Here is an 18559-nt window from a genome sequence, read left to right as displayed (position 1 = left end):
GCATAAACAGATTTACAGGAGAGAGTATGAAGAAATATAAAAAAAAAAAACAGGGAAAAAGAAAAGTGCAAGAGAAGGAGTCAGACTGGCGTCTCTCCCTGCGGTTGGAGAAGAGATGCCAGGATTCCCACTGTGGCTTTGCCCCTCCCTCACCCTTCCTGCTCTTCATTCTTCATCCAGAATGCCAAACAACTTCCTGAAACCCTGTGTGATGTTTCTGCCAGGCAACAGCACACACACACACACAAATTACTGGAAGAATTAGACCTTAAAATGCATGCACGCACACATATAGTACATTCACCACACAGCGACCTGCAGGCATAGAGCCTGGCTTCTTTAAGCTGACACGATCCACACAAACCATGAGGTACACATACACACACACACACACACTTCAGCTAATGCGTGGGAAGACGAGAGGACGGCAAGAGAAAGAGAAAGGGGGGGGGGATTGATCTCAAGGACAAAGGAGCAGCAATTAATGTTTAAGGATGCATGATGTCCGCTGCTTAGGTTGTGGGATGAAGTAAGCCCTTGGGCTTCATGTGTTGTGGTCCAAAAGACTACTTATTTATTCATAATTATTATGTAATAAGTTAAAGGGCAGACGAAAAATATAGAGTGCATCATTCCTACTTCAGCAAAGTTTTAGTTCAAGGATTGTGTGATTACTGCCAGAATGTATAATTATGTTGCACAATACTGAGATCATGATATATTCATCACGTGTTCTTAAGCTTAATAAAATGTATTCAAATCTTTATATTTAAGTACTGACATTACGTTCAGTCTGTCCTCTTGATGAGAAATATAATAATTATTCACAAATATGATTTAACACATGCAACCAACATAGAAAAAGGAAATACAGCTATGTACTTATGTACTAAAAACTAGCTTTGGAATACAGCAGCAGCTCTGTTTGGGAAGTAGAAAAATGGTTAATCAGTGCAACACCCTTGATTAGTCAGAAAAGTTTACTGTATTTGTGAGCAGGGAGCATTGGAGACAACAGAGCATGCACTCTTAACTGTGATTATTCTGCTTTAGTTTTATGCATTTTATGGTCAGTTGAGTTACAATTACATTTCCCAATAACATTTATCAACTTTATTAAGTTATGTGTGTGCATTCTAATACAGCTGTGTGCACTTACCAAGGAAGCTGTTGCACCGGGCGAACTTGTGGCTTGAGAAACCAAGCATGTTGTAAAGTTCACCTCTCTCTCCCCAAATGGTTCCTTCTCATCCCTTTCCATATATTCTCTCTCACACACACACACACACACACACAAAAATATCCTTCAGCCCACTCTCCCATGCAGTGGCTTTCTCACCTTGAGGGGGTGATGGGAGTCAGGTCTTTCCCCATGGTCTGGATGACGCGGCGGCCCCACACCCACAGGCCACAGCAGATGCCTACGCCACCGTAAAACAGCAGCCAGACGGGAGTGGCAGCGTCCTGCATCACACCGCCCTGCTCATAGATCATCCACAGTGCCACCAGGGGCCCAATGGCATTACTGCATAAGTGAGAAAATAGATTATAACCTCAGGCATCTCTTCTAGAATTAATGCTAGACTAAACATCAAGGTTCAGAGGGTTCAGAGTAATTTGTTTTGTTTGTTGTTACAGAAACATTACTTGTATGCAATGTAATAGGGGAAAAAGCTTCAAGAACAACAAAATTTACAATCGGGTACGAGAGAAATGTAATTTGACAAATGAATTGGCTACATGAGATGTTGTAAGCAGCAGAAGGCGGCACCTGACATCGTTGCCTCCATGGGCGAAGGAGCCAAAGCAGGCAGTGAGGATCTGCAGGAAGTGGAAAAGCAGGAACACCTCAGGCTTATCCTTTTCCTCATGATCCTCCTCGGCCAAGTCGTCCAGAGGCACTGGGGCTGGAGCCCCTTCCTCCACTCCCTCCAGCTCCGTAGCGAGCTTCATCTCCACCCCACCCTCCTCTGCCTCGATCTCAGCCTCAGCCACAGCGTTACAGTACGATGAGTAGCTATCATAACGTACCCTCTTTTTGGAATAGGACACGCTGTTGCTCCTGCCGCCTCCCTCCCCTACCAACTTTTCACTGTCCTCACGTGACTCTGTGCGAATGAGCGGCTGGACGGGCATGCCGCATATAGCGGCTGTGTAGCAGGTGTAGCTGTTGTTGCGGCGCAGCAAGCGGTAATTGTTGTCAGCCGGGCCGGCGTTTGACCCTGAGCGGTCGTCATCCATGCGGCCCAGGTGGATTTTATGAAGCAGGTCTTTATAGAGACCTGAGTCCTTGTGCACTGTGTGGTACACTTGTCCATCGCTGCGCATGTGGCCATCGAAGCTGAAGCTGCCATTTGCGATGGGTGACTTAAGGCTGCCATTGGTCATTGAGTGGGTCCGGCCTGAGGGGGAGGAATTAAAGTGGATGTGGAACAGTTGCTAAGTAGTAAGCAATAACAGCATATATACATTTTTTACTCTAAATATACATACGATTAAAAAGGTATATTTATCAGAGACAGAACAAGACTCTAGAATAGCTAATCAAAAATTATATTCCAGTTTTACCATATACCCTGCCGTTAGGCAGGACAGAGCCTCCATTAGCCAGGTTAGCGAGCTCTCCACTGGAGTCGCGGGTGCCCCGTTCACTGCTGCCCCCGGTGAGCGGCAACACAGCCTCATCTGTTCCTTTGGCCCCTGGTAGCTCCTTAAAGACGGGGCTCTCCTCCTCCTCTTCAGGTATCTTGTCCAGGCTCTCATCAGAGATTCTTGACAGAGCCTGCTCCTTCTTTAGACGACCTGGAAGAGATCAAGTAATGGAAGGTTTAGATAAGACAACATCCTGGAAAGACAAAATATCACAACCAGATAAAATCTTTAATCCTCTTAACAATATGAACAGTGTTTCCTGGGCTGTGTATACTAATGAGGAAAATACCACAACTGTATTTACATTACATACTAATATGTCTAAGGGATAATTTCCAGTTTGAAAATGAAACGAAATACTGGTAGAAAACACTGTCAGAAAAGAAAAGAGGTTTTACTGAAAAGCTATCTGGATAATTTCCAATTATGGCAAGCATAGGAAATCCAGACAGGAGTTTCACAAGTGAATGCCTAATTTGGCACACAGATTATTCTCTTTCAGTATATTTTTCATGCATGTTTTTGTTGAAACTGTCACTACTCTGCACTAATATCAAAAATCATCAATCATCAATTAGAAGAAGCTGGTTTTAGGTCAGAAAAACAGACAACTATGCAGCAATCCACAAATACAGTCATCAGCTGATCCAAACTAATCCCAGTGCTGAAAGACATGGTGCCCCCCCCCCCCCCCTCAGTACAAACACATAAACTCAGCCATCGGCTGCTTCATTTTGATGGATGCAGTAATATTCAGATTAGGACCGATATCATCACCTATAATCCTCACAGTAGTGCTGAGCCCGCCCGGCGCTCGGGTAAGCTTACTACAAAATATCACGAGTTCGGGCAGGTGGGTCAAAAAGTGACAAAGCAGGGTTCTGAGTAAGTTATTAATAACTTACAGAAACATTGTGTGCAATAGCCCACCTTCTACCTTCTCTTTCTTGCCATGCTGGCTAGAGCGGTGCTGTGCATTCAAGCAACAAGCCCATCGAGTGAGCGCGCCATCAGCTCAGCTGGCCGTGTGCTTGAGGCGCAACAAAAAAACAGGCTAAAAAAACTAAAAATAAAGATAGTCTACATGTACACATGTTGGCTACTATTTAGTTAACATTCACTGTTAATATATGAAGAATGCAACATTTGTTTGTGTGTAAGAGAATAAGCAAGTGATTGAGAGAGAGACAGTTCAAGTCTGTAATGAAGGGTTATTTCTTTTGCTGCTATTCAACAATACAGAACACTGTAATAATTTGTCTCTTTATTTATCTTACTATTGTGGGCGGGGGAGAAAGAGCACTTGGGACAGCTCCCTAGCTGCTCCCAGCAGCAGGTCCGGGCAATACAGAGTGCTGCGCATCACTTCGTCACAGGCATTCAGAGGTCACACTGCACCCTGCACAGCCCCGCTCGAAGGAAAGTTCACGAAAATAAAACTTATTTTAAGCCTCAATGTGGATATTATCGCTTCAACAACAGCACTGTTGTTTGGACCACATAAGTCTATAAATACAGTAAAAATTGTTTCACATTAACCTTAATTTTAATGTTAGTGCAAAGCATTTATCAGATTCATCAATTTGAAAGTATTGCTGGCATCTCAAATCAGATGAGTTTGAAGCTTAGTCTTTGGATTTCTGCAATGAACAGAAGTTCTTATTAATCCTGCGTGACATTAAGTTGGATATAACAGACTGGCTGCCTTGCTTATGTCTACTACTCCCTCAGATATTCCACCCACTGCTCTTTCCATTGTTTTATTTAACGTGTCATGTGTTTTATAGTGTTGTCTGCTTTGCAGCAGGCTGATTTTACCATTAGGGAAACTATTCCTAAGCTTGATCTGAAAGCTTTCTACACTGCAGGCTATGATCTTAACCCCTTGCATCTGGCCAAGGAGCTATGCGCCTACAAATGTAGGTGTCTAAGCAGAGCAACTGGAGTATTACACAGAGTTCACAGGGTTTTTTTGGAGGCTTTAGTGGCTCTGGCAAAGGCCAATGAGAAAACACATCCGCTGGCATCCCTTGTTTGGTGTCAGAGCACAGAGTGTGCAAGCAGAGGCTTAGGCTCTGTTGTTAGGCCTGGGTCAGAGTGCTGGGCTTTCAGACGGCGTGAGAAAGGCTGGAGATACGCACATAGATACCTACTTGCTATTTTCCTCCTCATCCAGGGACAGACGAATATCCAGACCAGAGCTGCACAGATCAGCGACTCAGCTAAAGTGATGAGAAAGATGGACCACACCGGTAGCATCTCTAACCCAAGCACTGCAAATAATGAACACACACACACGTATAAGAAAATAAGACATTGAAAGTAGTTTCGAAGCATTATAATCTACTCATGCTCCTTTCACACCTTCAAAAGGAATTTTGAGCAAGCATATAACATTGGCACTATCAGCCGTTAAGACTGAGGTGATAATTTTGATCATACATTGGTGTCAGGTTAAATAAACAGAGAATATTTCTATTAGGAATAACTTCCACCCGGCACTTACATGGGGCTCCAGTGTACATGATGGAGAATGTGTTTATCCCAATTGTGGAGGCATAGAAGAGGGGCAGCGCTCGCAGGCCATTAGGGACAGAGTCATCCTGTGTAGGAAACAGATTTTTAGTACGGTTTATGAACTTATGCATGAGTCATTCTTATTGTTTATCAACTTTTAGTTTAATTTCACAATGTAATCACACTGTGTCAGTGTTTTACAAAATAATGATTCCAGGCAAACTTGTGATTGAAAGACAAAACAAAATAATGATTTTTGTTTTTATATGTATGAAGAGTTGTCTGATGTAATGCATAACAGACCAACAATGTTTTTTAATACTCATGCCATATTGTCATATACCTATATCCATATAGCTAATATGAATGATTAGTTAATCAATTAGCCAAGAAATAAATGGTTTTGATAACTGTTAATAGTTCATCAAAAATGCCAAACGTTCTCTAAACCTAAGCTTCTCAAAACGGACGTTTGGATAAAACAAAGAGTATGAAGATGTCATCTTGAGCTCTGGGAAATAAAAATTTCTCATATTTTTCTGACATTTTACAGACAAAACATCAAACATTTATTAAAGATTAATAAATACTGACAAAAATCAGTATTTGCATCTTTATCAGTACTGGGTAATAACTGGCATTATGATACTGATGTTTCGCTCTCTGTTCAACTTGCTCTTGTTTCTCTCCTCTTTAATTTCCTGTGGGATGTCCAACCAGCTCTATACCATATAAAAGTGTATACACCACTCTGGCCTAAATAAATAAATAAAAATGTACGAGTATCAAATGTAAACAGGGTAATTTTACTAATAAATCACTCTCTGGTCAGATTGGTCTTTTTGCAATGTTTATTTTATCTGTTTTTGAGGCGATGACTATGCTAAACATATAGTATGTTACATTTCCTGACATCTAATAAAACCACTACTTCTTATCGAGGTCAGAAGTACAGCTCAGGTCAATAGTGGTGTGGAAAAAGTGAAAACAGATGACGAGGTAAATATCCAACAACTCACTCTTGTGAGGAAATGTGTGGTTTATGCAATTGGACCTGACCTACCAAGGTTACATTCTCACATCTAGACACCACAGCATTGTCTCGACTGTGAATTTTGGAAAACACAGCGTAGATATAATACAAAGAGGACTTATTCATACTTTGCTGGTGCATGTCATGAATATGACCCAGCTATACAGTAACTCCAGTCCAAATCTTCCTATGACTCATTCATACATAATCCTGCAGTCGTGACCTTAGGATGATCTGCAACACTTCTCTTCCTGGTCTGCCAGAGTTTGCCTGTTACATAACACATCTGCGGGTGTTTCCAAATCAAATGGATGTTTATCTGTTCTTTGGACAAGTTTGTGTGTACACGTGTCTGTCTGTGTCTAAGTTCATGTATTTAAACCAATGACTCACTCTACCTGCTGACAGAATGTGACAACAAACTCAAACTGCATAGAACATAAAATCGCAAAAGATTATGCGCCGACGCCGCAGGCATAAAACATAATTTTTCATGGTCTGCATTGCCGTGCCCTGATATTAAGACTTCTAACCTAAATGGATAAAATGTTACTGAAACAGATATACAAATAATATGTGTGTGTGTGTGTGTGTGTGTGTGTGTGTGTGTGTGTGTGTGTGTGTGTGAGAATAAATACAGTATGGTAATGTGAGCCCACCTTGCTGAGGATGAAGTGTCTGATAAGGATGAAGAGGAGTCCAGACATGAGCCCAGAGAGTAAGGGGGAGATGAACCACGACGCCACTTGAGAGGAGAAAATGTCATCAGGAAAGGGCAGCAACACACATCAGACTGAAATCACTCATTGATATAGTATCATCAGGCTGCGATGGTTCAGTGTTAAAATTGTAATTTTTCTTCCCCAACACGGCTCATCGTTTGTTCTTCTATAGGGCCTACCTCAATTAGTAATTTCCTACCCTTCCGAAAATGACTTCTAACAGGTTTGATTAAAAAAAAAAAAAAAAAAAAAAAAAAATTAAGCTGTGGTTTACACATGCCGCCGACAGAAGCAATAGCCAGGGTTTCTTTCTCCAGCTAAGATAAAATGAGTTTATTTATTTTTTTTACATGATGGTCTATTGAGGCTCTTCCGGTGGAGAAATCTGTAACTCTACCTCTTCTAAAATAAATTTTCTCACTGTGTAAAATGGTCGAGGGACTTATCCTTGTGGACAACAAAATCTGATGATTAATGTTTATGTTTTACAGAGCTAAAAACCTCTCAAGTAAATTCTACTGTAGCTGTCCTGAAAATATATCAGTGTGTGTTGGTATACCGGATATAAAGTCATGAGGATATACAGTAGGCATTGTAAACACGCACAAACTGGTCTCACACAGCCCCTAGCCATTACCAATCTTGACAAGCTGCATCCACTGCACGCCCCTGGTGCCGATGGCCACCATGGAGAAGCCGATAGTTGCGCCAACAATGCAGTGAGTCCCAGAGACCGGCAATTTGAGGAAGGAGGCGATTAGCTGCCAGACTGCTGACCCTGTGATCCAACCAGACACACAAATCTCAGACATTTTTCATATTTAATTTGATGTTTTCCATCAAAAATGTAGCTCTGGAACTAGAGAAAACAATCCCACAAATTCATTGAATCATTGTGTAATTTTTCTGGTCAAGTGGTCAAACTGGATTATGACAGCATGCCACATCTTAAGTGAGGGTCTTTCGGTGTCTGCTGTTTCAAGTTCAAAATGACTGGCTTTAGGTTTGTATTGTTTGTAAAGGCTTTAACAAATGAACCTGCATTTTAATTTTCACTATAATCTGTGAACTGCAGATGCATTCTCCCCCATCACCACAGACTACCTTTCAGTTACAGTTTGAACATAAACACAACAAGAACTTGGATCTAAAATTGCTGAATGAGACACAGTAATTGCAGTGCATTTAAGATATGGGATTATACATCTTTGATGCTTGCATTTAATCTGTGACAGCCAATGAAAACAAAATCAAATAAGAATGCTCGATCAAAATCAATCATTAATGTATCAAGACATAAATCCCATAGGGTCACAATCTTTTCTTTTCTACACTGAACAAAATTATAAATGCAACACTTTAGTTTTTGCCCCCATTCCTCACGAGCTGAACTCAAAGATCTAAGACTATGTACACAAAAGGCCTATTTCTCTCAAATACTGTTCACAAATCTGTCAAAATCTGTGTTAGTGAGCACTTCACCTTTGCCGAGATTAACCACCCACCTCATAGGGGTGGCATATCAAGATGCTGATCATACAGCATGGGTATTGCACAGGTGTGTCTTAGGCTGGCCATAATAAAAGGACAATACTTGGCCTTGTGTACATATAGACTCTAAAGTCTTAGATCTTTAAGTTCAGCTCATGATGAATGGGGGGAAAAAAAACTAAAGCGTTGCATTTATAATTTTGTTCAGTGTATAATTTTTTTTTTTTTTAATTTCAGGCAACATTAGACATAGACAACTATATACTTTATTGTGCAGATTCTGTGAAACACTACAACCTGCTGGACACAATAGAAGTATTTCCTGCTTTTATCTAATCAAACCAAGAAGTCAAAAATTCTTCTAATTCTGTAAAAACAATGTGTCAGTGAAACACATTTCCTGATGAAGGAAAACTGTTTAGTGTTTCCTCAATGTTCACTTGCAGCAGGCTGCCACACCTGAATTTTCAGCGAACCGGGAATCCCCTGTGCATAATATCGCCTTATTTATCACCGTATCCCAGCAGTCACTTGGTCATTAAAATGGCATTGTCTCAGTGGGAGCCCCATTGTTTTCAGTTCAGCACAATTCATTTACTGAAGCAATCTATTGTTGATGTGTAAAGCTACGGTTAATACTCAACAATTCCTGCTTGTGCCTCACTGGGAATGTGTTTCAATGTGGGGGAGGTCTTTTCTGTGAAGCAACTCGGGGGATGTTAACAATGCTTCAAGTTTGGTTTGCGTTCCCAAAACATCACAGGTTTACGATTTATCTGAAAATAGATTTTCACACCGTTTGTCAGCACAAAACTAATTCTATCATTTCTCTCCTAAATTCAAGATAGAAAAGTGTTTTTTAAAACAAGCACAGATGTTCCCCAAATTAACAACTATGAACTTTTACAGTTTATGGTAGAATTATATAATTTAGCTGTTAAATTTTAGTTTGTGGCTCCAACTGTTTTTCCTTTTTGCTCACAAAGAGGTAAGATGAAGAGTTGCAGAAGCTTTTTAATTTCGGGAAATGCTCAAGCTTCAAAATATGTAACGAAGAGCGAGTGAGTCCTCGTCCCTTGTGTCCCTATGTGTCCTACGAGTGGCTGCAGCTCAGAGCATTTCAGAGAGGCATGTAAGGTCTGCATCTTGCAGGAGCATGTATTAGAATATTTTATCCTCTGCTCTCAGATCAGGGGATTAAATAAATTTGACTTTAATTGAAGCAAAGTTGCAAAGGTCTATTGTTACGGGATTATGAGTTAGAGAATGGAGTTCTCCCATCATCCACGTAACAAATTTCCCAAATATCGTCAACAGCAAGTGTTTGTATAATGCAGTATACATACACAGAGGTTTCTTATAATGTATTTCAGGGCTGCAACTGATGATTATATATTAGTTTTCATTATCTGGTGACGATTGTTTCAAGAGCCTTGTCTTATTTAGTTTGACCGACAGTCCAATACTGACAGATATTAAGTTTACAATTATTTAAGGCAGAGCAATCCAGCAAATCCTCAACTTGTAAGAACTTGTAAACAGCTTATTTTTTGTTTTAGTTTGATTGACTAATTTTTTCAGCACTGATGTATTTATTATTCATTAGTGAATTCTTTCTAAAACCTTTTCTCTGCAGTTATCACCAGTTTGTTTCACTTAATGTAGCCAAGAATCAGTAACAGTTCAGCTACTTTTTTCAGTTACTTTTGTCAAAAGTAAGATATAAGCAGCAACAACATGGTTCACTGGATTAGGGCTGCAGCCCGTGTTTATTTACATTATCAATTTTTTTTGTTTGGCCATAAAATGTTTGTTTTGTGTGAAAACTGGCCACTATGATTTCAAATCCCAAGTCCAAACCCCAAAAGGTATTCCAGTTTCTATCATATATCACAAAAGCAGCAAATCCTTACAATTGTGAAGCTGACTGACAGACATGCCTAATCAATTACCATAGAAGTGGCTGATTAAATGTCAGTTGATCTCATAGGCTCCTCGACTAATCATTTCAGTTCAGCACTCGATGTAAAAGCAGTCCAACTTACCGACCATGGCGCTGACCTCCCCTGCCATGAGTACGGGCACAGTTTCGTTGTACAAGTTGACATCTATGATGCCCTTTCGAATCGTCTCACCCACTTTGGCCCCCAGCAGCATTGAGCCCAGCGTCTCAAAGATAGACGCCAGGATGCAGGCCTGCTTCAATGTGACCACACCGGACCCCACTGCTGTGCCGAAAGAATTGGCCACATCATTGGCGCCCACTGAAAAGGCCAGTATGAAGGCGATGATGAAGCCAACAATGACCATCCACAGATACGGTTCCAGATCCATCTTGATATGATTTTGCCAGGAAAAAAATCCAAATCGGAGAAAAACAAATAAAAAACTAGCTTAAATATTCTACAAAAACAAGCGCTCTGTGCAATGTGTTGGACTTGGTAAGCCCACTCCTTTTCTTCGTCCCCTGGTTATAAAGAGTTCGAGGGGAGAAGCACAGCCGCTAACTAAGCGTTTGGAGTTCAGTCCAGGGATTGGATATTAGTGATGGCGAGTGCAGGGAGCATTCCATAGCTTAGAGTGAGACAGTTTCCTTCACCTGTGAGAGAAACAAGAAAAGAGACAGAAACAGATTAGCAGCATAAGCCATGATTACTCTTTTTTCAGCAGCAGCTACCGTCTGACAACACCACCCTGGGACTTCCTCAGAGAGCCTAAAAACAGAGGGAGCGAGCGAGGGAGGGACCAAGAGAGGGAGGAGGAAAGCTTACAAGAGCAGAAGAATTACGGCCAAAAAAAAAAAAGGATGATAACACCACAGAACTGGCATGGATGAAATGGGTACAGAACACCAGAGCACTCCAGTGGAGAAAGCTGAGGACATCTCAGATAGCCACAATAGGAAATAACAGTCTGCACTTCAAAGAAATCAAATCAGACTGTTCCAGAGAGCCTGCTGACAGCGCTGGCACTATAAAAAGACCACAGTGTCCAGAGTGAGATGTGAGCAATGCTCCCAACCCCTAGACTATTAAACACCTTATCCCCACACAACACGGCAGCTGACGTCTCTGTCAAACCTGCTTTTATTTCACAGCCTATGCCTTGGACAGGACTATATAATTTCAGTATTAGACCACCAGACTATCTCAACCACCATCACTTTTATGTCTAACACAGTGATGACAAAACTGATATAACTGAATTACAGAGGATATTAAATGTTTTACATCATGATATTGTAGCCCTTGCTGAAATGTCTGGAAGCAGTTTGATCCAGTTGTTCTTAGTGAAACTGTCATTGTAATTGGTTAAACATTTCTATTTCAATGAGAGCCTGGTGTATGGAAAATTATATTACCCTTCTAATCTCTGCTCATTCAGCCTCAGCATGGCTGCGACAGTGCTCGCTGGGATACAGTCAAAGTTACACACAAGTTTTCTAACAAGCTTTGGAGTACAAGTTCAAACAAAATCGAAGGCTTTGCTGCAGCACAAAATGAAAAAAATAAGTGCATGGATATATGTTAAGACTGCAATGCAGTAAGAACATCAGCAGTGATGCTTTACTGCTGCTAGAGGTGGGAACAGTTCACAAAAATGCACTTTTTGGGGGTCAGGTAAGTAAAGTGATAAAACAGCAGAAAAAAATGTAACTTCTCTGTATTGTCTAACATCTTATGTAAAAATATACAGCTACGATAAGCATTTCATTTCAGTGACAATTGATGTAGCACTTGTAATCACATCACATCACATACTGAAATCTGGGAGAGTGACAGTCTCAGTTTTATCTCCATAGATCCTGAGGGGACATTTCTATGTAAATAATTATAGATGTAAATAACAGTCCTGTCTGACAATAAGCATGATTCTCCTGGATGTGAGGTCATAAAAAAGCAAAATACCAAACATTCCCTTGTTTCAGTTTCTACAATAAGAAGAAATGCTGCTTTTCTCTGTTTTAAATCATTGTAAACTGAATATCCTTCAGTTATGGACTTGGTTGGACAAAACAAGACATTTTGAAGACGTCCCCTTTGGCTAAGGAGATTGTCACATGCATGTTTTACAAATCTGTAAAGATAAAACAATTAATCAAGATGATAATTGACATATTAACCAATAATGAAGATGACTGTTCATTGCAGCCTCACTAAAATCATTTCTTTAGAGCGCTGGTTGGTCGGTGATCCAGTGACTCGGGCTCTATACTTGCAAAAGTTGATCGCATTAGATCCACTAGTACAACAGGCAAACTGCTTCCCATGTCCCTCTAAAGTTCCACCGGGCTAATTTACATAATAACAATGACAAAATGCTTAAAAACTGCTGATGAGGCCACCAACACTGAAGCCTCTGGTGGTCCTTAAGAAACCTCTACCCCACAAATGACTTGGTCTCCTCTTTTTCTTTTGTCTATGCCACATAATCAAAGTTATTTCATAGAAGTTAATGACAGTACATTTCCTTCTATGGTTAAGCCAATTGTTAATGGGGATCATTAAATGCAAACAGCTTGAAGGCCAGACTAGTGCATTTCTCTTGGCATGGACTGAATGTTGTGCTTCTCATCGCGTGGGGGCAGGCAGCCCCTTTCTGAACAGCCTGCGGCACGTTATGGCTCCCTCCTCCCGACCAAGAGCTCCATCTGGAACAGCTGAGGTCATGTACTGCTATCCTTTATCCTTTGTTGAACCACAACACACACACACACACACACAAAAAGATGATAATAATTTGCCTCTCTATCAGGTCAGCGCAAGACCACCCTGAATCAGAATCTAATACCTTAAGCGACTCTGAAAATTATTACATTGTTAAGAACAAACGTGACATGTTTCATTTTCCTCCTATCCCATGCTAGTTCTGTCTTATATAGAGGGAAAAAGCGCTCACAGGTTTCCAAATCTCAAAGGAGACCGAGTAAAAAATTATTTAATACTTCATGTATCCCTGAGGGGAAATTCTCATTTCACCTCCTCCAAAGAGAGATCAGAGCACAGGATCAGAGCCCAGCATCAGTGCCCTTGAAATTATAGATTCAGTGTCTTCAGACAGTTCTGAGACCTCTTGGGCTCAAAGTCAACAAACCGAAGTCATGAACTCTATCCATGAAAGTCCATCAAGACGACTGCTACTAACAACCCTAGGTAGGATGTTATCTCTATCAGAATTTTTGTACAAGAAACATTAAAATGAGATTTCATAGCACCAATGTGCACCAACATTAGAACTGAAACAATCGATTAATTCGATTACTAAAAAGCATCGACGCAAATTCTTTCCATCAATGCTCCGTTTAATCCATATAACTATATAGCACACCGTTTCGTACGGACAAAATATATACTTTTACAGCTCATTTCATCAAGAATTTCATCTAAAATCCTTTGCGTTTGAAAAACTCTTGTACTTTTGAGAAGTGCTGTATAAATAATATGTTTTACAGTCGAAGACTTTGAAGGTTAAATGCAAGAAGCTGTGTAAAAGTTTAATCCAGGGAACACCTCCACCACAAGGGGAGCACAGAGTCAAACATGGCACACCACCAAGCAGAACCAAAGACTCCACAGGGGAAACGACGGTCAAACACATGGCCGGAGAAAGGAGAGAGCACATCGTTCAAGTGTGTGTGTACGAGCACGACAGTGTGAGATGTAGGAAAGATGAGCATGAGTGACTTGAATGTGGGCGTGTACACAAGTATCAGGCCTTTAAGGCACACATCTTCTAAACAGGGAAACATGGCAGCTGCAGCTGATGCTTTGGTTCATTCTGAAGACCTTGTCCTGCTGCAATACACAAACACCAGCTCACATACCACCTCTCCCAGTTGTGCACGTGTAAACTATTTTCTCCAGGGCTCAAACTTGTAACGTAGAGTAATTAAGTTGTAACCTGTGGTGCCCTCTTCGTGACTTCTGTGTGACAGGGGAAATTCAAACATTCAACATTAAAACCTCTGTCCTCTATGCAGCAACAGGAGAAGGGCAGCATTCAGTTATAACAACAATAATAATAATCGTAGTAACTATAAAAATAACATGGGTTTGGTCTTTCTTTGCCTTTCCAAAAAAGGGGAATAACCCTGGGCCAGGGTTACAGGATACAGTCGGTATATACAATGAAACCAAAAAGTGACTGCCTGGGGGCCCAGATACCAATCAGAGAGCCAGGTGTAGTACACATGCTCACCTTCACCCCTAATAATCTGTGAAATTTGGAGCTTAATAGTTTCCTCTTTCTAGAGGAAATTAATAGGTTTTCAATACGGTTCTACTAAAGCTTAGTGCCCCAAGAACTTCCACATTTAGTAAAATATAATAGTGATTATGAGCTAAACTTAACTTTATGCCTGTAGGTAAATTCTGTCTATGTATTGGATCCATCCTAACTATTTAGAAGAAGTGGGCATCCACAGTGGGGAGCCAGCCGAGTGTCTCTTCAAGGGCAATGGCAAAAGTATTCTAGAAAGCAATATCTCGATATTTGCTTTCTTGCTAAGGGCTATATGAGCAGATACATACCACTCATGTTTGCACAGTAAATGTTAAACTCCAGCCAGCAGCCACATAGCTTAGGACATAACTATTCCTTTACCATGCATGTCTCTGGGATGGAAGAAAACCAAAGCACCTGCCGGAAAACCCATGCAAACAATCTGGACATCCTTGTCATGTGCAGACTCTCAATACCAAGACCGCCAAATATAGACAATAGCAGGCTGCATTCCTATCCGAGCTGTGAGACACAGTGTCATAAAAAAGGCTGGTCTTTTGTAACCTCAGAAAGGAATTGTCCAAACTGTGGTCAAACATACACCACACTTCCAAAACAAAAACCTGTCTGCTGCTCTGAACATCTGCTGTGTTAACGCATCAAAATGTCCATTGCACAGTTTGAATATGGAATACACAGCAGGGGGATGTTTATACATGCTCACGGATCAAAAGGTGTCCTTGCATAGCAAGTCAACAACCCTGCCATGACTGGCTACATACATGGGTTTGTTCATACAGGAACCATTCAGAGAACACAGTATGATCCAGAGATTCAGTTTCAGATTCAAAAACAAACAGAGCTCATGTGAAATGGATTTTTTTGCAAATAGATTGGCTATATAATCTTCATTATGTTAGAGCACCTCACCATCTCAGGCTGCACAGCCGACTTGTGTGACTTCTGTGTTTACACTGCTACAATCAATGATTTATCGGGACCTTGAAACCTCAAAGAGTCAAGTCCTTTAAAAGAAAAGCAAGAAAAGAAAATCTGTTGCATAAAATGTTATGCAACCTGAGTGAATGTTCTCCTTTCCTCTTTATTTCTCAATAACAATCTAATATACATTTATTTTTTGCAATTTACCTTCAAGGACAATTACACCCCAAACTATAATTTAAACAACTGCCCAGTCAGTCAGCCAATAAAAAAATAAAAAAAACAAGCAGGGGCGACAGTTTTGTAATGCAGATTCAACGGCGGTGATAATTGCTTTTTGCTACCTGGGTAAGAACGCACTACATGATTATGTTGCTGTTTTGCTGGTCATTGGGATACGGAATAAAATGCTGAATTTAATTTGAAAAACTGGCAGCAGTACTTGACCAGAGGGAAGAAATGACTGCTCAATCAAACTATTAAAAGGACAGATATTTGAGAGGATATGCAGGAAACTTACTACGTACATCTTGAATAGTTGTTGTAAGTTAATGTATAGTTATCATTTAGAAAAGCACAGATTGCATGACAGCTACTAAACACAAAATAAAAAAATTTTTTAAAGACCACTATCGTATTAAAATACTGATAAGTTAGTTTTAAGCTGTTGGAGGAGAGATCTGCATTTTTAGAATAGGTGAAGGACCTTTTTTCCCCCTTTTTGAGGGGCTGCAGCTCAGGTTGATTTATCTGTCCGTAGGATTCTAGATCACAATGTTGTGAATTAAAATCCTAACCAAACTTAACATCATGTTTAGCTATGATAAAGGTTTGACAACCTACAGTGTGTAACACAGAGCCTCGCTGTTCAACTCAGGTGAATCATTTATAACAATCTGCAGAAAGTGTGTCACGACTGCTGCCCAAATTGCTGAACCTGAGACCGCCAGGGATGTGGGAGCTGTCTGAGGTGATAGTGAAAGTGTTGTTCACACTGATAAACTTTGTGACACCAGGAGAAATCTGTGAAGTTATGTTATGCAAGTGGTGGTAAGTAGTGTGGGTACCTTGGATTATACTGCCTGAGTAATTTCAGTTCATGTCTGTAACAAAATATTAAATGACATTGATTAATATTGTTTTGGTGTTGTTAAAATGACCTCAGAAATACTGCAACTACAGCTTTTGGAAACTGTCCTCCATGCAGGAATGCCAATACATCCCCTAGCACTCCAGAAAATAAAGAGATTGGTAAATTGATAGTGTGATTCATTTGCAGGTTGTGCATTATTCATTGATGGTTCCATACTCTGCTCCTCCTGTCCACATGTCAAAGTGTGCTTGAGCCCCAAATTGCTCCAAATGGGCAGGCCAGCGTCTTGCATGGAGGCCGTGTGTGCGTGTCAAATTGTAAAGCCCTTTGTCCGCTACAGTAGACAAGCACTTTAGTGTGCAGTCCGTTCACAATTTACCATGTCATACCTGAAATAAACTGCTGTCCCATCTAAAAGCTACCCTAAAGAAAAACACTTTAAGGCGACAGTGTGAGGCAACATACTCTTAAGGATTATTTCTGGCAGACACATTTTCTTCCTGTGGGTGTCAGGTGGCAAACAGTCCACATAATGAGGACACTGACACAAAACACAACACGGGGAAACAAGACTAAATTAGGTCTTCATGTTGTCTATGCTGGAATATTTAATCATGATGTCTGGAGGACAAATTCAAGATTAAAAAAAAAAAAAGGAAATTGTTAAATACATGTGGAGAATATTAATTAACTTTAACTGAAGGGAATCATAACTAGCTCCCGCTACCTCACAACCAGAGCAAAGCATTTTACAGCACTGACCTCAGGGAGTATTAGTTGTTTGACTGCTCACAGGCTTCTAGTTACAAACTGTGATCACTAACTAATCGTTTGCCACCATTACTGTACAAAGCTCATTAATCTGCCCGAGATGCCACTGCACCACAGCCACAGCTGGTGCAAAACACTGTCACGAGCTACAGTCTGCATTGACACGCGGCTGCACTATCCACGCATTGATTCAACCCTCCCCCTCCCATCACCTAACCATTCTTCTGTAAGCACATGCTGAAAGGACCAGAACTCGAACATACATACAGCGTCAGATGATGACTCACAGCAGCATCCTACCAGTGCAGGCTAATTGTTACACCTGAAACGTACGCAACTGCAGTCCGTGCTTTCAAGGACACGGGACGCTCACATCTACCAGATGGCTTATAAAGTAAAAAAAAACAAAACAAACCTGAGAGACATGGTTAGGACAAAACACTGAGAGAAACAGGCAGACTTGACAGACTGGAAATCAACTCCACTCACCTTCATGTCTCCTCACATCAGTGGAAGGTGAGAAAGTGGTGGAGATGAATGAATGAATGACAGAGAAATGTAGGTTGGGGAAAAAAAGAGAAAAGGACCGGTAATAAAACAGGGACTGAGCATGTGAGGGAAATAAAATATTGAGGAGAGAGGGAAAGAGAACAGCTGATGACAGGAGGAAAGGAGGAGAGAGGCTTAGTGAGAAATCAGCAGGTTGTGGTGGTGTTGCAGGAGAGAGGAAGGAGAGAGCGAGCTAACAAGAGAGCGCCGAGTCTAGACTGCCTCTTAAAGGAAAGCATCCGCATTCACAGCACACGCCAGCCAATGACAAATGGCGGAGAGGCTAGGATGTACCGCTGATTGGCTGTCTGAGTGCAGAGAGGATGGACAGATGGAGAGGAGGCAGCCAATGATTGCGGAGGAGGATAACCAACAGGAGGGGGAGATGACAGGGAGAGGAGGTGAGTCTGTGTGTGGATGTGTTTTACAGACGGAGAAAAGCAGACGGATCAAGGGCATTCAGAGCGCTAGCATTCCCTTGGTTACACTAATCAGAATGCTGCCCAATGTGAGTATTAGAAAGATTAATATAATATGCACATGTTGTCACCTAAAAAACAGATGGAT

General features: G+C 40.9%; 1 protein-coding gene across 8 annotated transcripts in view; it reads right to left on the bottom strand.

Annotated features, from left to right (window-relative positions):
- The window catches only part of slc20a2 (solute carrier family 20 member 2), a 50503-nt gene that overhangs the window by 10923 nt on the left and 21021 nt on the right, over positions 1-18559 (bottom strand). For 4 of the 8 annotated variants that reach the window (XR_005442497.1, XM_038704030.1, XM_038704026.1 and 1 more), the window contains exons 2-9: positions 10461-11014; positions 7562-7702; positions 6862-6947; positions 5159-5255; positions 4794-4925; positions 2569-2802; positions 1772-2402; positions 1340-1525 (exon numbers count right to left, since the gene is read on the bottom strand). Coding sequence is in view for 7 of the 8 variants with exons in the window: in XM_038704030.1 (XP_038559958.1) it covers positions 1340-1525; positions 1772-2402; positions 2569-2802; positions 4794-4925; positions 5159-5255; positions 6862-6947; positions 7562-7702; positions 10461-10749 (1796 nt within the window). In the remaining variant the exon portion in view is untranslated. Of the gene's footprint in view, positions 1-1339; positions 1526-1771; positions 2403-2568; positions 2803-4793; positions 4926-5158; positions 5256-6861; positions 6948-7561; positions 7703-10460; positions 11015-17932; positions 18067-18559 lie in introns of those variants that run through there. The other 4 variants (XM_038704032.1, XM_038704031.1, XM_038704028.1 and 1 more) reach the window with 2 other exon arrangements.

Source organism: Micropterus salmoides, unplaced genomic scaffold (genome assembly GCF_014851395.1).
Source record: "Micropterus salmoides isolate LMB-PRFRI ecotype aquatic unplaced genomic scaffold, ASM1485139v1 Ms_hic_scaffold_7, whole genome shotgun sequence".
Classification (NCBI taxonomy): Eukaryota; Metazoa; Chordata; class Actinopteri; order Centrarchiformes; family Centrarchidae; genus Micropterus; species Micropterus salmoides.
The sequence above is the reverse complement of the archived record's forward strand: the minus strand, read 5'-3'. Positions and strand labels throughout refer to the sequence as shown.